This window comes from Callorhinchus milii, unplaced genomic scaffold (genome assembly GCF_018977255.1).
Source record: "Callorhinchus milii isolate IMCB2004 unplaced genomic scaffold, IMCB_Cmil_1.0 Scaffold7, whole genome shotgun sequence".
NCBI lineage: Eukaryota > Metazoa > Chordata > Chondrichthyes > Chimaeriformes > Callorhinchidae > Callorhinchus > Callorhinchus milii.
The window spans coordinates 27,861,152-27,881,692 of record NW_024704748.1 but is presented as its reverse complement, the minus strand read 5'-3'; the positions used below and the strand labels follow the sequence as shown (position 1 = coordinate 27,881,692).

General features: G+C 51.9%; 1 protein-coding gene across 1 annotated transcript; it reads right to left on the bottom strand.

The window, feature by feature from the left end:
* Positions 1–926: 926 nt before the first annotated feature.
* Positions 927–17,057, bottom strand: LOC103190707 (STE20-like serine/threonine-protein kinase). The gene is made up of 16 exons (XM_042337014.1): positions 16,998–17,057; positions 16,613–16,806; positions 15,891–15,972; positions 13,770–13,901; positions 11,614–13,164; positions 10,201–10,331; positions 9,324–9,447; positions 8,916–9,095; positions 6,001–6,093; positions 4,800–4,871; positions 3,676–3,805; positions 3,116–3,240; positions 2,569–2,757; positions 2,239–2,364; positions 1,986–2,099; positions 927–1,393 (listed from the first exon to the last, which is right to left on the bottom strand). Exons 2-16 carry the CDS (start codon positions 16,786–16,788, stop codon positions 1,247–1,249), a joined length of 3,372 nt encoding a protein of 1,123 aa, XP_042192948.1. The 5' UTR covers positions 16,789–16,806; positions 16,998–17,057; the 3' UTR covers positions 927–1,246.
* Positions 17,058–20,541: the final 3,484 nt, after the last annotated feature.

Genomic DNA, 20,541 nt, shown 5'->3' with positions numbered 1-20,541 from the left:
CTGCGATCACCACCCACTGAGCCTCTAACCTTTCTTCTTACTGTAGTAAAGTACAGTTCACAATCTCCACACAGTCTCCATCAATAAACAATTCTAAACCAAAGAAACCAAACTTAGTGTTTAAGAAACAGAGCGCCCCCATTCAGTGTCTATAGCACCCCCCCACCCCAACACAGAGTGCCCCCATTCACTGTGTCTGTAGCACCCCCCCCCCCCCCCCCCAACGCAGAGTGCCCACAAGTCTCAGGGGAGGGCCCTCCCTTGTTGTTGTGATGAATATAGAAGATTGTCTGCGTGTGTCTGGAAGTACTTAGCGTCACTTTCATTAGGAAGTTACACACAGGTCACAGTGAGTCCCCACGTCACACACACGCTCAACAGTGAGAAGGACGGTCAGAGTATCAGCCTGCAGCTGGGGGGGGTGGAGGGGGGAGCTTGCTTTCCCTGTTGATAACGCCCCTTCCTCCCCTGCCCTTCTCTGTTGCTACGTGTCAGTGAGTGTGGATGTCATTGCCATGTACACTGCAAAGCAAATAACAAACACAAGCGGAAGTCAGTCAGAGTGACTGGCGAAGCTGAGACCTTCCCCAGAGCTGCAGTGTCTCTGACTGACAGCAGCTCCTGGTAAAGCCTGGGCTCCTGGCGAGGAGCAGTCAGTGTGTAGAGGGCGGGGGTCATATGGGCTGCACAGGGAGACAGATTGTGTTGACGCTTCTGCAGGGAATTAGATATTAATTGTGGTGTTTGTGAGATTGTTATTGTGCAGAATTAGTTATATTTAATTTTCATTTCACTGTTGGATCAGTCACAATGCTGTCTAACGGCCTGGACATTGGTTGGTTTTACGTGGTCCACCCCTCAGGCACGCCACCATTCTCTACCCTCACTGTGAGGGGCTTCTCAGAGGCCGTTAGGGGGCTGGGGTGTGGGTGGGGAGGGGAAGAGGAAATAAGGTTCTCTGACCTCGTGCTTTGTGCTTCCAGTGGCTAAGACCAGAAGCAGCGAGACCTCACCCTGCAGCTGAGGAGCCCAGGGGAGAGGTGAAGGGAAGGTAACAGAGACAGTATTACAGGGATGCTAACAGCTGCTCCAGCCTTTGCCCCACACACTGACGGGATTCTGCCACCTCGGCCGTCAGAAGAGCAAGGTGATGGATTGGAAAGCTGGAGCATCAGCGGAGAGTCTGTGACCCAGTTACACAATTAGCACTAGTGCGAGAGCCGCAGAAACTTCCCGAATCATGTGGTTAGGATCCCGTGGAGTGCAGGCTGGGGACCGGGTAGAACTTGGAAATGCGGCTCTGTGCTGAGGGGTTAAGGCACTCGGATTCGCCACTCATCTTAAAAAATACTTCTTGTTCCTGCAGCTTGCGAGCAAATTCCTCCTCTAAAATCTGGAACAGCAACAAACACAACATGAGTAACGTGTAACGTGTCAGCTTCAGTCCGATCGCCCCACTCCGCGCACACAATAATAATACCTGCATTTCATACAGAGCCTCATCACGTCGTCGAGACGGCTCAAAGTCTTTCACAGAATATAGCGTCAAGTGAATTGACAAACAGCCAATTGCGCACAGTAGTATCCCACAAACAAACAGTCATGGATTGAGTGACTAAATTATTAATAATTTTCCTGGAAAGCAAACCGCCACCAATCGACTAACAACCGGGTTTCTACTGACTGCCGGTAAACAGAGGCGTGTGTGTGGAGTAAGGAAACTTGCCTAACGTTTCGCCCTGTCTGGGAATCAAATACGGGTCCTCTCGCTAGTGCTCTAACCACTGAGCTACGGGACTCCATGTAGATATAGATGTATATAACTCATGTAGATACCCATGTAAGCTTCACACCATTGAACTGCAATGATGTGCATTCAAATTATTGAAGAGGTTGCTCAGCAGTGCGGGAGCTGGGCTGCTCATGTGCAGTTGTTGTTGTCTCACACTGGCCCTGAGGATACTGCTGTTACATTGACTCTGTACCTTCTTCCTGGGTCGCAGCTTCTCCCGCCACTCCTTCAGCTCCTGGCTGTGCTCCTCGTCCACCTCCTTCAGCTTGTGTGTCTCATGTTCAATTAACAGGTGGCACTTTTCATTCTGTAACAGCAGGAAAGCATCACTTCCAGCACACGTTGCCCCTCCCCCAGCACACGCAATCGTGCCCCCCCAGGACACATGAAACCCCCCCAGCACACAATATCCTGTACAGGAGGTGTGGTCAGGGTCATAGTCTCACCTGTAGCTGCTGGAGTTCCCTAATGTTAGCGTCGCACTGTAACTGCAGATCCCGCATCTGGTTCTCGTGTTTCTGGTGCTGCTGCATTCGCTCGTTTTTCTGCCTCTTCTCCTCCTGAGCAGCAAACTGACAGACAACAAACAACAACCACCACTTGCGTTTATATAAATAAATATATTATATATATATATTTAGCGTCCTTCATGTGGGGCAGCATCTTGGAGCGCTTGCTCACGCAACAGAGCTGGAACACAAACAGAAAATCGCTGGGAGCACTGAATGTCGGAACGTGTGCTCCGTGACCATTGTGTGTGCAGAGCCGAGCCACACCTGTTTGATCTTCTCTCGGTCCTGTTCTGGGGAGCCTGAGGAGCCAATCCGCAGACTCTTCTTGAACATGGCCATGCGCGTCTTGGCCTCTCCACGCTGGATCTTGGGTAAGCGGCCTCGCTCCTGTGTCTGCCGGCTCTTCAGGTCCTCGATCAGACGCTGGTTATATCTCTGCATCTGCTCCATTTCCTGGTGTTACACAAATTACTCACATCAGTCATCAGTCACCCAAACTACAGCAGAGTGTAGGCAGGCAGGCATGTAGCAAACAACACATTGCATTTACACAGCGCCTGCCTTTCATGTCGGGAGGACGTCCCAAGGTGCTGGACAGTCAGGCATTTGGACCCGAGCAAAGGGTTGGGATCAGGAGGGATGAAGGGCGGGCGGGGGGAGGTTTGGTTAGGAGAGTGGCCGAAGGCGCAGTCAGAGGATCTTGAGATGTGCCTTGAAGGAGGCAACGGAGAGAGCGAGTCAAAGAGACTGTGGGATGGAATTCCAGAAGGTAGGGGCGGAGGTGAGAAGTGAAGGACAGATTGTGGCCCACCTTCTCGTGTCTCTTCAGCAGCTGGTGTCTCTGCATGAAATACTGGTCTTTCAGCTGCTGCTTCAGTAGCTGGTGTTTCTCCTGCAGGTGGCGCTCTTCCAGCTCCCAGATAGCAGCTTCTCTGGCTGCGAAAATAATAATAATAATAATAATAATCCTGGCATTGACACAGCCATTATCACATCTTCGAGACGTCTCAAAGCGCTTCACAGAATACACTGTAATGTGACTTGACTGTATATTTTATGGGCGAAACGCGGCAGCCATTTGCACACAGCAGCGTCCCACAAACAGTCGTGGATTGAGTGATCAAACTATTATTACATTTTTTTTGGAAGGGATTAATACCCCTGGAAAAGTGATCCTCCAATCGACTAACAACTGGGTTCCTACTGCTAGGTAAACTGAGGCGTGTGGAGTAAGGAAACTTGCCCAACATTTCACCCTGCCCGGGAATCGAACCCAGGTCCTCTCGCTTACAAGGCGACTGCTCTAACAACTGAGCTACAGTGCTCCACATTCTACTGATTTATAAACATCCCCACGTTCTGTGGCCTCACCTCGCTGTAGCTGTTGCTTGCTGTTCAAACACTCGCGTTCGATGGTGGCAAGTTCCAGCTTGTGCTGCTGGATAATTTTCTTCAGGGCTCCGTCCAGCTCCTGCTGCTGTTTCTGCAGGAACTCCTGCTCCTAGTGAGGAATCACTGGGGATATCAGAGCCCAGACACAAGCTACGCCAAGCAGACAGCAGCCTGGCTATCCACAACAACAACAACTTGCATTAATAGAGTGTCCATCATGCAGGGAAGTGTCCCAGAGCGCTTGGCAGTGGTGGAGCTAATTAACTAACAAGGCTGGTCTTGGTCAGGTGCTTCTCTGGACAGCTAACTACCAGCCCATTGTGACAGGATTAATAATATAATATTCCTGGCATTTGATACAGCGCCTTATCACGTCTTTGAGACATCTCAAAGCGCTTCACAGAATATACTGTCAAGTGTAGTGACTGTATTTTGTGGGCGAAAAGAGGCAGCCAAGTGCGCACAGCAGGTCTCCACAAACAATTGCGCATTGAGTGACCAAATTACTATTTTTTTTAAAAGGATTATTAACCCCAGTAAAGTGATCAGTCAATCGACTAACAACTGGGTTCCTACTTACTGCTAGGTAAACAGAGGCGTGGAGTAAGGAAACTTGCCTAACCTTTTTCTCTGCTGGGAGTCAAACCCAGGTCCTTTATACGCCAGGACTCCACTAACAAAACAGTCTCATAGCAGATCACAGCTCACAGTCAGCAAGTGGCAGAGCCTGAGCAGCAGAGCAGGGATGGCCACTGATTTATAAACTGTCTCACTAACACAAAGGGGAGTGGAAATCTAGAACTCTCTCCCTCCCCCAAAAGGCTGAGGATGCTGATCCACTCACATTTACAAGACTGAGCTGGATAAATATTTGTTAGGTCAGGGTACCAAGGGATATGGGGGCAAAGCTGGAGCCATGACCTAATAGAATGGCGAAACAGGCTCAAGGGGCTGAATGACCTCCTCCTGTTCCGATGTTCCAATCCCAACCATGGATGGAGTACAGAAGCTGAAGGCTTTCTCTCTGGAAATGTTTTTCTGGACTGTGAAAGATAAGCTGCCGGCACCACAAACAGTTCTCACACAGATAGATAAGCACTTACATCCTGCAGCTGAGCGTTGAACAATGTACACGAGGACAACTGAAAAGACTGTATCATGACCTGGGCGACTCCCTGTGGATCAGAATACAACCAGCTCCCACGTGAGCTCAAGCCCAGGGCAGCTGCATACACACTTACACCACAATCAGTCACTGCACAGTGTTATACATCTGCACTTCCTGACACAGAAACAGTAACATGCAGGAACAGTTTCATGCAGGGAGTGAGAGAGAGAGACTGGCATAGCAACACACAGCAGCCATGACAGGAGACACGGAACAGAGGGCAGAGTATCGTGGCCTCAGTGCAGGTCAGGGCACGTTTATCCAGTGACAGATGATGGAGAAAATAAGATATTGACATTACAAACACAGCAAAACTCTGGGAGCTTCCCAGCTTTCCTTCCCGAGCTAATTCCACCCCCACAACCACACTCCAACTCCATCTCACATTATGTCCTTCAGATGAGATGTTAAACTGAGGTCCTGTCTGCCTGTTCAGGTGGATGTTAAAGATCCCACGGCACTATTCGAAAAGAGACTGGAGTTTCTCTCTCCTGGTGTCCTGGCCAACAATCCTCCAAATAAAATTGGTCATTCACTTGTTTAATAATAATAATCTTTGCATTTGATATAACGACTTATCACGTTGTTGAGATGTCTTAAAGTGCTTCACAGGATATACTGTGAAGTGGAGTGACTGTATTTTGTGGCAGTTTGGTGTATGCAATTGTACTGCATTTTACAGGAAATCTTGTGAAGTGCTTTGAGACGTCCTTCTAACGTGATAAGGCAACAAACCAAATATAAGGATTATTATTTTTTCTGGTCCAGGAGGAGTGATCAGTGTGGACACCCTAGCTCTCAGCCCCTCGCCTGGACAGTAATCCCCAGTAAACCACATTGTGCTGTAAATATATCTACTGGATGGATGAAAGCAAAGTGGAGACACTCCAATCACCATCTCCGTCACCAGCTGAGTCCTGGCTCCTCTTGTTTGGGACATAAAGCACATGCTACCTGGGCAGGGCAGGGATTGATAAACCATGATCCAGTGACAGGCCGCTGGGCTCTGTCAGCCTGACAGTGATGAGGACTGCTATTCGCTGTGGGTGACCTGGCCAGGCCAGCGGATGGGTGGGTGTGTGTGGTGCCAGGCCAGGGTGGGTGAAGCTGAGCGCTGGGTGGAGACTGCTGGTTACCTGGACATGCAACGCCTGTGCAAACTCCTCTCGGACTCGCTTCATTTGCTCTTTTCGTTGCTCTCTGGGGAGTTTCTCCACTTCAGATTTAACCTACAATCATGCAGAGGGTGTTGTGGGGAGAACATTCCTTTACACAGGAAAGAGTTAGCAACAAAGCTCACAGCTCAGGCAAGGTTACCCCAGCAAGTGGTTAGCAGCAGCACAGCAGACCCCAGCCCACAACACAGGCTGAGGAGCGAGTGGAAAAGGTTGGATTGCGAAGAGGTTGATGTTCTGGGTACTTTAAGATGTGCTTTCTGATGCACTACCAGGTGAGTACGTCTGGGGAGCTTTGAGAAATGTAGACAAAGCAGGTCACTTTCACACCTGTTTTTACTCAAACCCAGATAGCACTTTAAGTAGGGTTCAGAAATCACATGTTAAAAAGATGTATTTGAAGATGAGTAAGAGATAAATAAGGGTTAAGAAGGTGCTAATGCCCTGCAACACCTCTAGCTGCCAGAGCAGGGCCAGATCATCTCCCTGACACACCAGTCAGACCAGCGCTGCCCGGAGGCTCAGATACTGAGACCTGCTGTAGCTGAAGGTCCTGCAGTGGGGTAAGGTTAGTGTTAGCTTTACTATACGCAGGCAACTGGCCACCAAACACGTTCGCCCATTGTGTACAAGCTTCCAGTCTCCAACGCCTGCCCTCCTAAACCTCACCCAGTGCCAGCTGTGCCCTGACCAGCTCCTGGGCACAGCATTAGTGATAGACACTGGCACAGCTCCCACTGCAATCCCAAACTTACTCCCGTCTCTGCATTTCTGCACGGATTGTTTCCACTGAGTAAATGCACAGGCTTCACACTGCGTGACGGCTTACTTGAGGAGCAGGAATATGCGCTAAGGAGAGACCACACCACCACACCACACCACGTCAGAGAACAAGAGTACACACAGCAAGCCACAATCCAGGAATCACCAGAGAGCAAACATGCACAGAATTCCACTACACATTGGCAACTAAAACACAACAATGCATACAGTAAGAATAATAATCCTTGCATTTTATATAGCGTCTTATCACCTCTTCAAGACGTCTCAAAGCGCTTCACAGGATATACTGTAAAGTGACTTAATTGTATATTTTATGGGTGAAACACAGCAGCCAATTGCGTTCAGCAGCGTCCCACAAACAGTCGTGGATTGAGTGAGCAAATTATTATTATTTTGTTTTTAAAAATGATTTATTACCCCCGGAAAAGCGATCCAACAATTGACTACCAAGTGGGTTCCCACTTACTGCTGGTAAACAGAGGCCTGTGGAATAAGGAAACTTGCCCAACATTTCGCCCAGTCCTGTCCCGCCCAGGAATCAAACCCAGGGACACCCTGGGAATGGCACCAAAGGCTCAGCTGCCACCATTAATGGCTCATCTAAAGAATGGCCTCCAGGACTCACTCCACTACCCTCAACCTAGAATGCTCATATACCTGGAGATCTCTCCCAACCCCACCCCCGCTGGTGACTGGCCCCGCCCACCCCACCCCGCTGGTGACTGGCCCCTCCCACCCCACCCCGCTGGTGACTGGCCCCACCCACCCCACCCCGCTGGTGACTGGCCCCACCCACCCCACCCCGCTGGTGACTGGCCCCTCCCACCCCACCCTGCTGGTGGCTGGCCCCTCCCACCCCACCCCGCTGGTGGCTGGCCCCTCCCCACCCCGCTGGTGGCAGGCCCCTCCCACCCCACCCTGCTGGTGACTGGCCCCACCCACCCCACCCTGCTGGTGACTGACCTCTCCCACCCCACCCTGCTGGTGGCAGGCCTCTCCCACCCCACCCTGCTGGTGGCAGGCCTCTCCCACCCTGCTGGTGGCAGGCCTCTCCCACCCCACCCTGCTGGTGGCAGGCCTCTCCCACCCCACCCTGCTGGTGGCAGGCCTCTCCCACCCCACCCTGCTGGTGGCAGGCCTCTCCCACCCCACCCTGCTGGTGGCAGGCCTCTCCCACCCCACCCTGCTGGTGGCAGGCCTCTCCCACCCCACCCTGCTGGTGGCAGGCCTCTCCCACCCCACACATAGTGTCCCAACCACTCAGTGTGGCGTACATACACACACCACACAAATACACACCCACACAGTGTCTATCTCCCAGCCACCCAGTGTGGTACACACACACAAACACATATACACCACATACACACACGCATACACCACACACATACACCACACACACAGCCTGTGTGTATCTGCTGTCCACTGAATGGAATCGCAGTAAAATACAAGCAGACTCAGTTGAAAGGAAAAAGGTAGAGACTCAGAAATGTGTGACAATGTCCGTGACTGAGAGATGGATGCTGAACGGCTTCCTCTAGGTGACCCTGACCCTGGTTTAAAGGGTACCTATTATTATTATTATTATTATTAACTAGCTGAGTGAGTGAGTGTAACCTAGACATGAAGATTACCCACTAGTAAGAAAAGTAAATGCAAAGTAGAGAACGAGTCCGGTATAAGATTAGTAATATGAGCAAACACCACACAGAGCTCGACAGTATACGGCAACACTGCAGTGATAATGACTGATAGGAGCTGAGCTCAGTTTAACAGTAACTTCCAGTTCCTCTTTCAACAGTGAACTAATGGTTTGGCCACTTAAGTCTATTGGAACTGATAGTCACACACACACCCCTGCCCTCAGGAGCCGGGCAGGACACAGATCACATTGGGCTAAACAAGCCAACCATTGCAGTCAGCCCTCCGGTGAGGGCAGCCCCCGGTGAGGGCAGCCCCCGGTGAGGGCACCGATTGGCAGAGCGACGTGGCAGCTTAGCTACCGTTTGTGATGTAGTTTCTGCCCCACTCGGGGTCCCAATGGGGAGGGGAGGCCACGCTGAGTCCTGGGAGCTGCCCGGCCCAGCCCGTACCTCTTTCTTGCGGTTTCTCAGCATGCTCTGGAACTTGCCCAGCTCCCTCTCCTGGTCGCCCTTAATGCGCTTGGCCTCGTCTCTCAGTCGCGTGGTGTGCTCCTGCTCCAGCCGCTCGATCGTCTGTTTCTGCTGCCGCTCCAGGTTCTCAATTTCCTGGTCATACTGACGCTTCTTACTCTATAACAGAAAACTGCTCAGCACTCACTGTGTGACAGGGACACTCCTCAGCAAAGCCCCAGCATTTCCCAGCCCAGGGGGTTGGGGTTGGGCTGAGGGCTGGGGGTAAGGGTGGGGGCTTGGGGTGGAGGTGGGACTAAGGGCTGGTGTGGGGGCTGGAGGTGGGGTTGGGGGCTGGTGTGGGGGCTGGAGGGTAGGGCTAGGGCCCGGGGGATGGTGGACACTCACCGCCATCTCCTGCTCGAAGCGCCGGTAGTTGTGCTCTCGCTGTTGCTGCAGTTTGTGGCTGAGCTGCTGCTGTGTTCGCTGCTCCTCCTTCTGTAACAGCCTCAGCTCCCGCAGCTCCTGCCGCCTGGATGGACAAACACACCCCGTCACTCCCCCTCACACACACCCCCCGTCACCCCCCCTCACACACCCCCCGTCACACACACACCCAGTCACCCCCCTCACACACCCATCACCCCCCCTCACACACACCCCCCGTCACCCCCCCCGTCACCCCCCGTCACACACCCCCCGTCACACACACACCCCGTCACACACACACCCCCCGTCACACACACACCCCCCGTCACACACACACCCCCGTCACCCCCCTCACACAACCCCCAGTCACCCCCCCCTCACACACACCCTGTCACCCCCCATCACCCCTTCACCCCCTCACACACACCCTGTCACCCCTCCCACACACACACACCCGTCACCCCTCCCACACACCCTGTCACCCCTCCCACACACCCCGTCACCCCTCCCACACACACACACCCTGTCACCCCTCCCACACACACACACCCTGTCACCCCTCCCACACACACCCTGTCACCCCTCCCACACACACCCTGTCACCCCTCCCACACACACCCTGTCACCCCTCCCACACACACACCCTGTCACCCCTCCCACACACACCCTGTCACCCCCCTCACACACACACCCTGTCACCCCTCCCCCACACACACACACCCTGTCACCCCTCCCACACACACCCTGTCACCCCTCCCACACACGCACAGTGAGACAGGCTGTTGTGGAGTTGCTGATGGCTGGAGAGGGAGGGATTGACAAGCAGCGATGATGGTGCTGGTGATGGGTCTCTTACCTCAGGTACCTCATCTCCTCATTGTTCCTGTCGTTCTCCGAGAGGATTCTGGATGTGGTGACTCGCACCTCAACACCGTCCACCAGGAACTTACGCGTCTTCTTCAAGGTCTTTTTCTGCTGCCGGATTTCCTGCCAGAGAGGAGAGGGAGGGGCTGGTGAAAGAGCCTCAACAACAATCTTTCCACTTCATTTAGCTCAAATACCTTCAAACTATTACTCTACAGTTAGTGACTGTGTATTTGTAGGCAAACGCAATAGCCAATTTATCCACTTTAAGGTACCACAATCAGTCGAGCAGGTAGTCTGACGAGATCACCAGGAGAAACTCCCTTTGCTTTTTGAAGAGTATCAGAGGATCTTTAACGTCCACCTGAACAGGCAGGTGGTTTAATGTCTCATATGAAGGACGACACCTCCACAATGCAGTGTAGTGTCAGTCTGTACTGTAAGCTTAGATCTGACACCAAGACAGTCCAGAGCGAGGCCACTTTCCATGGAACCAGACTTCCTTCTACCACCCACCCCCTAGTCAGACCCAACTGATGCTCACCCACCCTGGCTCACCCCTTCAACAAGCCAGTGAGTTATTAGCAAGCTGAGTGGCTTCTGCTTGATTGAGCCCTGTCACACAGGAGGCTGCTCCTCCATCACCCTGTGTCACTGCAAACTCTACTGAATGGCTGTGAACCCAGAGGCTCAGAGACATGGGTGTGAAAGAGGCTAACTGGGACCGAGTCCAGGCCTCTGAGATACCACAGGGCATCGACCTCTCAACAAACCCACTGTGAATGGCACGTCAATGCTTACAAGTGCAGACAGTGTCAGAGCATTCCAAGGCAGACAAACAACAAATGACAGTTACACAGGGCCTTTCACATTGGGAGGACGTACCAAGGTGCTAGACAGTCAAGTATTTGGACCTGAGATTGGGGTTGGGATCAGGAGGGTAGAGGGCAGGAAGGGAAGGGGTAGCAGGATGACTGAAGGCATGGTTGAAGAGCAGGGTCTTGAGATGTGCCTTGAAGGAGGCAAGGGAGTGAGCAAGTATAAGGGACTTGGGATGGAGTTCCAAAGAGTGGGTCAGAGACACTGAGGCCCAAATCCATGTGGCTTCAGCATATTCTCAACCCAACTGTGATCGAGGCTGCTGCTTGCAAAGGACAGCTACTGCAGGTTCAGTCCTTACTAAGCTCCCCAAGTATTGCACTGAGCATCAACTTAGACTGTGAGCTTCAATCTTGATTCTAGGTTCAAACCCACCACCTATTGTCCCAGATGTGAGAATTCCTCTCAGAGCCAGCCTGTAGTGCCTCACCTGCTATGGTTAGCCCCTCACCATGTCCTCACCTGCTGTGGTTAGCCCCTCACCATGTCCTCACCTGCTGTGGTTAGCCCCTCACCATGTCCTCACCTGCAGAGATATGGATCCTGTCTCCTTGTTGCGGGTCAGTGAGCTGGATATGGACAGGTTGAGATCGATGCTGTTCTCGGCCATCGACCCACTTCCTGAGTCTGTGTCCCGCTCCTTCTCTTTGCCGAGCTTGCCACCGCTCTGATCCCTGATCTCCCCTTTCCCTGTCACCTCCCGTGGCCCCACAGGCACACACACCTCAGCAACCTTTTGTGGCTTGGTTTCCCCTTGGCTCATGCATTCCTCTTTAACATGGGTTTCACTACAGACTTCGCCATTCCTCTCATTTAATAGTTTGTTTGTTATTACACCTTCAGCCTGACCCTCAGACTGGCTCTCACTCCCCTCAGGCTGGATCTCACTCACACCAGCACCCTCTAGCCTACTCTCAACCTTCGTAGGAGCCTCGGGCCCAGACTTACTCATATTGACACCCTCTGGCTGACTCCCATCCTCTGTGGGAACCTTCGCCCCAATCTCTGTCCCTACAGGACCCTCTACCCCAATCTCTGTCCCTACAGGACCTTCTACCCCAATCTCTGTCCCTACAGGACCCTCTACCCCAATCTCTGTCCCTACAGGACCCTCTACCCCAATCTCTGTCCCTACAGGACCCTCTACCCCAATCTCTGTCCCTACAGGACCCTCTACCCCAATCTCTGTCCCTACAGGACCCTCTACACCAATCTTTGTCTCTACAGGACCCTCTACCCCAATCTCTGTCTCATTGGGACCCACTGCCCCAATCTCTGTCTCACTGGGACCCGCTGCCCCAATCTGTTTCTCACTGGGACCCTCTGCCCCACCTACAGCCTTTGTGAGGGTCTCGGGTTTAACAGCGCTCTCATCTGCAGACTTTGACTTGTCTCCCATCTGCCGCTGCTCAGTGTAGGTCTCTCCCTGGGTGCCTGGCTGATCCTCTCGTTCACACGGTTCTGTCTGGAGAATTGCTGGAAGGTTTTGGGCTGAGATGGGGGCTTCCTGTTTGCTCTCCTCTGTGCTCGGCTCTGCTGCTGCAGCTGCTGTGTGGATCTCTTCGGTGACGGATTGTATTCCTTGCTCCTTCCCTCCTGCAGCCCTTCCTGTTGCTTCCACAGACAGAGCTCCTGTCCCTTCACCCCCTCCCCTCACCTCTGCTCCCATCACCTCTCCTACTGCCGACTGATTCTCCACCCCATTCTCGTTTCTTTTCCCTATCGCTAACACCTTCACTCTTTGCTCTCGAGCCCCAGTGCCCTGCTCCTGTGTCGTGGGCAGCTCAGGGCTGCTCTCGGCCGGGGGCTGGGCTGGTTCAGTGGTTTTGCTGGTGGCAGACGGCAGATCCTCATTGCTGGTGTCGGAAACATTGTTTTCTGTCATCCGGTCACTTTCGCTGGCACCGATCCCCTCGTCAGACAGCGAGTCGCTGGCCTTGTCCGTGCTCTCCTCAGGGTTTCGCGGCTCCTTTTTCTCTGTCACCGACTCGAGGATAGAAGGCGACTGAGAGAGTTTCTCATCCTCAGAACTGGCTGTGCTGATGTCTGACAGCGCTCGCTTGTGTCCTGGCGCAGACTGCAGACAACAAGAAGCAACAGTCACCACTGAGATCTCTGCAGTTCAAAATGTTATTAAGTCTATTTGTGCCCATGAAACACAAACAGGTCTCTGACTGGTTCAGACTCTTTAAGAGAGCACTGTGGAGGGCTACCAGATTCATTAAGCCCAGAGTTCACAATAATACTAATAATGATCCTTTCATTTGATACAGCGCCTTATTAAGTCTTCGAGACGTCTCAAAGCGCTTCACAGAATATACTGTAAAGTGAATTAACTGTTTATTTTGTGGGTGAAACAAGGCAGCCAATTGCACACAACAGCGTCCCACAAAGAGTCGTGGATTGAGTGACCAAATTATTATTTTTTTTCTTTTTTTAAAAGTGATTATTACCCCCAGAAAAGCGATCCGCCAATCGACTAACAACTGGGTTCCTACTCACTGCTGCTAAACAGAGGCGTGTCGAGTAAGGAAACGTGTCCAACATTTCTCCCTGCCTGGGAATCGAACCCAGTTCTGCTCACTTGCAAGGTGAATGCTCTAACCACTGAGCTACAGGACTCCAGTTTGCGAGGATCTGTCTGTGGCTGTCGGATGCGATGATGCTGCTGCCTATACTCACTCCTGGAGTTTCGGCCTCCTCCTCCTCTTCATATTCTTTACTCTCCTCAATCTCCTCCGTGACCTCCGCCTTGGCTTCTGCGATCAGCTCCCTCACTGGCTTGCTGCCAGTCACGTTCACCACAAACGGATGCTGTGGAGAGAGCGCAGAGTTTATGCACAAGCCTTTACAGCAGCCTCTCTGCTGGTGCTGTGCTATTAATAATAATAATCCTTGCATTTGAGCCGTCTCAAAGCGCTTCACAGAATATACTGTAAAGTGTATATTTTGTGGGCGAAACACGGCAGCCAATTGCACACAACAGCATCCCACAAACAGTCGTGGATTGAGTGACCAGTTTATTATAATTATTATTATTAAAACAAACTCCAGTCGTGAGCTACTCCAAGCACACACTGAGACCGGCCAGGTTTGCTGTACAGAAAGGTGCTGCTCTGTGCAGCCCAGGTCCCAGCACGTCACACATTACACAAGCTCAGACTGCAGCGACACATGTGGAGATTACAGTAGAGGATTGAGACTCACCTCAGCACAGACCTGACTCCAATCCCAAACGAATGACAACCAATCATAATCAAACACAGGTTCGAACCCATACTCACAGGTGGATAGGAGGCTACAGCAAAACAGCACAGTGCTACATGGCTGGAGTTGCCTTGAGTTGCTGTGTAACAGGGAGGAGAGGAGACTTCTCCCTGTTCAGCTACTTTCCCTCCACCTTCAGCTGTTTCTTGTGGATTTAGAAACTGTGACAAGCTCTGCATTCTATCAGCAAACGGCTCCGATATAGACAGCAGCTGCTTCACACAATCAAGGGCTCAGACTGCCCCAGACAGGGACTCAGTGGGTCTGGGCTTACGGTCTGTGCTGAAGCGGTGCTAAAGGAACACTTCACTTTTACACTAATTTAATGTCCAGAAGCTGAAGATTCTCCCCTCCACCCCCCTCCCCGCTACACACACTCCTGTCCAGTAAATACTGCTTCACCAGCTAAACTAGCTGAAGGGCCACTGATGGTTTGGTGTCTGCACTGATCAATGAAGCGCTTTGAAACGTCTCGAAGATGTGATTAGGCCCAATATCAAATTCAAAGATTATTATTATTATAAAAGACATGAAAGGATAAAATCAAAAGAAACCTTGCGTTTGATACAACACCTCACTTCTGGAGGGTGTTTCAAAACGCTTCACAGGATTTACTGTAAAGTGTAGTGACTGTTTTGTTGGGGAAGGTGTCAGCCAATTTGTGTACATGGTACAAACAGCCATTAAACAAATAAAGGATTGTAACTGGGGGTTTGTCGGCCAGCATCGGGGCGAGGCTTGTCTGGCATAGTTAAACACGATCCAGGGTCAGTGTGAAAATAGGCAGAGAATCGGCACAGTTATGGGGTCACTGGGTGCAGGACTGCCATTAGTCTCTGCACCAGACTCTCTCCTCATCACAGGGACAGACAGAACCACAGCATCAGGGCAGGCAACTGACTACACAATGTGGAATGTGGTATTGCTGGACATTCAGAGTTTCTTTGAACTAAAATAGTGCTGAGCACAGCCAAGTGCTTGTGAGTTGGGCATCAGCAGATCTGCTGATCAGCAAGTCAGTGCCTCACACACCAGCTCGGGTGATGTGTGAAGATCAGGGATTATCAAGAACCAGTAAAAACTAAGAACTGGTTATTTAAAGCAGTAATGGGGGCGGAGAGGCTGTACACTTTTCATAGGGAAACAGAGAACTCGGTTTAAACTTCACGTTTCATAGAGTCCAGGCACAAGGGGGCCCCGAGAGAGGCTCAGCGCACAGTAACACTGTATAACAGCTGGTAAACTCCTCACTAACCGATGGGGATCAGAAGGCTTTTTTCCTTTTGTGCCAGAAAGTAAATACCATCCCTCATTTCCCAGGAGCGACTGCCAGCCACTAGCTCACAGACCATCACAGCAAAACTATAGCAAAGTCACAAACAACAGCAGAACACAGACGGGAGAGCAGGAGGTGGCCTCTGTGACAAACAGTAAGCAAAGTCTGACAGCAAAGCAGGAGCAGCGAGAGCCAGGAACTAAAGATCACAAAGCTGGCGGGAGCTCCCCTCTGCCCACCCCACCCCCCGCTGTGCCCACCTGCAGTAGTTGCTGAGCACTCCATCTCACCTCCGTGTTCTTCTCCAGTGACTTCCTCAGGAAATCACTGAACTCGTGAGACCTGCAGCAAGTGAGAACATCATCAGCTCCCTCTGCGATCTGCCTCCACCCTCAGCGCGCCCCCCAACCTCTCTGTGCGGCTCCCCACTCAGCGGGTGCCCGCATCCCCCTCTCCACATGCATCCGCACCCCCCACTCTGCGCCCCCGGCCCCCACTCTCCACGCGTGCACGCCCGTTCCCCTCTCCTTGCATGCCTGTCCCCCCACCCTGTGCACACCTGTCGCCATACCCCTACCCCCCGCGTACACCCGTCCCCCGCTGCACAGCCCTCACACTCCACGGACACCCGCCCCTCATTTCGCACACGGGCCCCTCCACGCACCCCAACACTGTGCCTTCTATTCGTAGCGGCCTCTAACACATTTCCCCTTCTCTCCCCGCCCCCCCCCTCCCCCCCGGTCGCAGGGAGTTTACTGAACCTCATTCTACACAGAGAAACACACAGCCACCAGCCCGGCTGCAACTCACACCCGCCCACTGTCCCCTCCATTCCCAACATGGCTTTCCTGGCTGGTCAGGGAAATATCACCAATATCTTGCTCTGAACTAGCTGCAGGTCCTGTAGAGCTGGCCCACACCTCTGGCTGTGTGGGGAACCTGGCAGTGTGAGCGAGAGGGGATACAGACCAGACTAACTCACCACCTGGATGGCTGGGCCAAGCTGGGAGGCTCAGCTTTAGCGATTTTCAGCAGAACTCGCATGGGATTGAGCTCGTGGTGGGGTGGTTCCATCTGTGCCATCTCAATCATCGTGATGCCCAGTGACCAGATATCAGCCTTGTAATCGTACGGGCGGTCCTTCGAGGTCTCACACATCACCACCTCAGGGCCATCCTAGCCAAACACACACACAGGGAATCAGGTCACAGTGTGTGCAGGACACATCAATAAGCCTCTCTAATACACGCACACAGCCCATGCACACCCACAACCCGCACGGACGCGTGCACACACACTCACAGCGCGGCAACACTGAGGAGCAGCTCACTGTGGACAGTGTGAGAGGAGCAGGAGCCATGGCTTACCAGTAAGGGGTGCCGATGAACGAGTCCCTGCGCTGCACTGTCCTCGTGTTCTTCGCAGAGACACCAAAATCAGCTGAAAAACAAGAGCAACGTTACTCTCCGGCTCCCAGGCCTGTGGGCAGCCACCTCGACAGCACCGACCCCAGACCAGGCGCTTAATGATAATACATAATAATAACACAAAATGATGATAATAATACCTAATAATACATAATACCTAATAAAATCCATAACAAATAATAATACATAATACCATATGATGATAATACCTAATAATAACATAATAACAAATAATAATACATAATAACATAATGATAATAATACATAATAATAAATCAAAATGATAATAATATTAAACCTGGCATTTGATACAGTGCCTTATCACGTTGTCGTGACATCTCCAAGAGCTTCACATAATATGCTATAAAGTATAGTGACTGTATGTTTTGTGGACAAAATGCGCACAGCAGGGTCCCAAAAACCCTCATGGATTGTGTGACCACACTTTTTAAATGAAGGAATTATTAACCCCCCGGAAAGCAATCCACCAATCAACTGACAACCGGGTTCCTACTTACTAGGAAAACAGTACGAAAGGTGTGTGGAGTAAGGAAACTTGCATAAGGTTGCGCCCTGCCCGTGAATTGAACCAGGGTCCTCTCACTTGCGAGGCGTGCCCGCTAACCTTTACGCTACGGCACTCCACAAGCATCCTTGCCAGCCCCCGCTAGTTCAAAGAGCCAAGTCTGAAGCTGGACTTTAATGGTGGGGAGGGAGGGGGCAAGAGCCAGAGGGAATCCGTGATGGGAGTTCCATTCAGGGATTTACCATAGCTCTGTGTGCTCACACCCAGCAGCGTCACTGTCTATCAGTGACCAGACTCCAAGCACGGCTGACAACAGGCTGGTCTGCCATCAGCAACGACCGGAAGTGCTGCGCACACGCCTGGCGCAGCAATTGAACTACAGACACACAGATGGACTCGATTCCAATACAAGGTGCAGAGCTTTACCCAGTTTAACATCTCCATCCAGTGTGAGTAGGATGTTTCCAGCCTTCAGGTCTCGGTGGATCACCTTATTGTCGTGCAAGTAGATCAGAGCTTCCAGTGTCTGTCTGCAGATCACACGGATCTGGGGTTCAGTCAGGGCTCTCTCCAATTCTGTGACACAGACATAAACAGCTGTTACTAGAACAGCCACATGAGAGCATATAGAGCCACCCACAACCACAATTTACATTCCTATCACATCAACAACAACAACAAGATTGCATTTATAGAGCGCCTTTCACGTCGGGAGGACATCCCAAGGCGCTGGACAGTTGGGTCGGGACCCGAGGAGGGGGGAAATGGTCAGGGTGAGGGGAGGGAGCGAGGAGGGGGTAGAGAGGCGAGAGGGGAGCTGAAGGCACGGTTGAAGAGAAAGCTCTTGAGACCGGCCTTGAAGAAGGAAAGGGAGGAGGCGGCGAAGGCACTGGGGGATGGAGTTCCAGAGCCTCGGGGCTGAGAGGCTGAAGGCCCGCCCACCGATGGTAGGGCAGGGGATGTGGAGCAGACCGGAGCCAGAGGAACGGAGGGTAAGGGCAGGTATGTAGGGGGATAGGTAGGAGGGAGCGAGGCCGTGAATGGCCTTGTAGGTGAGGATGACGATCTTGAATTCGATCCTCTGGGGCATCAGCAGGACGTGTTAAAGCACTGAGCACAGCTGACTGCCAGCCCAAGCTGAAAGCAGTCTAAAAGATAGGTCTTTGGCAGTCTTTAGAGGGGAGGGAGGGGACAAGGCAGAGGGGCTCTGGGATATGCGGTGTGATCTAAAATTGCCTTGAATAATCCTAATGAAATCCAGGGGGAAAAAAACCCTTTCTATTAAAGAACTGCCTAGTTTCATTAATATTCTCAACCTTACAGTAAAGTTCCTTGGTGACAGGACAGAATGTTTTGTAACTTTGACTAAGGCTGTCTCTGTGCTGTGGGTAGTACGGAAGTCAGACTGAAAAGGTTCATACACAGAGTGGTGGGAGAGGAAGAAGCAAAGCTGGGAAGCAATGAATCGTTCCAGGACCTTGGGGAGAAAAGGAAGACTGGAGATGGGACAGTAGTTAGAGACTGCAATCCAGTGTGTAAAAATCATGTATTTGTAGACAAACGAGAAAGATTTTATTTTGACAGCACCTCCCGCGCTGGAGAATTGCCTCTGCAGTACCATATCCAGCCATTGGGAGGCCTCGTGAGCCACAGGAATATTGATGCTCTGGAAGGTGAGAGAATCCTCATTGCAGGACCTGGTCTCCGCCGCCCGCTCTGACCTCAGCTCCCAGGATAAACAGCTTAACCAACCAGCCAGCCAAGCCCTTTCACTGTACAGCAAACATCCCGCCTCTCCGAAACACACACACAGCAAATATTCCCAATAAATATAACCCAAATCACTGAAGGTCAAATCAGGAGGAAAACAGATTTCCTGGAAAATTCCTTCCCAACTGCGGAAAGCAGCTACATGAGCTCCAGGAGAGACGAGGCCACAGCAGCACAAGGGCATTGCTCCATATCCCATTACACTGACTACATCAGGCTCCCGAGGAATGTCCTGACCAGCTATTCGACCAATCAAGTCTGTGCTGTTGATTTTCTCCAGACAGACAAGTCACCTCATCTCTCCCCAGTCATACACTCCCTCTCTTACTGTTCCTCCACTTCAGGCTCCAAAATTAATCTATGGTGTCTGCATCAACAACATTTCCTAGCATTAAATCAGGAGGGATATTTAGGAGCATTTGCTTTGGGATCAGAGAGGACGAGAGGTAAAGTGGGCAGGTGCAGGCAGTCCATGATCCCTGACGGTTTCTATGGGCCAATGAGGGAGTGAGTTGGTCTTGTTTCAGGGTTTCTTCTCTTCTTAACACTGTAAACAGCAACATCCTGCCGTGTGCCAGCAGGCCCCAGCCTCGCTCCCGCACTCACCCAGCATCACTGCGTCCACAGCACCTCCTCCACAGAACTCAATCAGGATCTGGGGAAGAATGGTACACGACACAGTAAAGGGCACGGCATCTTATCCAAACCCTCTTCCACAGCTTCTCAGTGATAGCGATGTTGTGAGCTGGGTCAGGGTTGCACTGACTGGGGGGAACAGGGCGGCACTGACTGTGAGAGGGTGAGGGCGGCACTAACAGGGAGAGGGTAAGGGCGGCACTAACAGGGAGAGGGTGAGGGCGGCACTAACAGGGAGAGGGTGAGGGCGGCACTGACAGGAGAGGGTGAGGGCGGCACTGACAGGAGAGGGTGAGGGCGGCACTGGCAGGAGAGGGTGAGGGTGGTATTGGCAGGAGAGGGTGAGGGCAACACGTACCCACAGCTTGTTGTCATAGTAGAAGGCATCAAGAAGCTTGACGATGTTGTGATGGTCACACGAGGCCAGGATGTCGATCTCCACAATGTAATCCTCTAGCTCCTCCTCGCTCTTTGTCTCAATCACCTTGGCTGCTGCCAGGATTCCTGTCTGTTTGTTCTGTGCCTGAGAGTTACAGGGGAGACAAGGTTAGA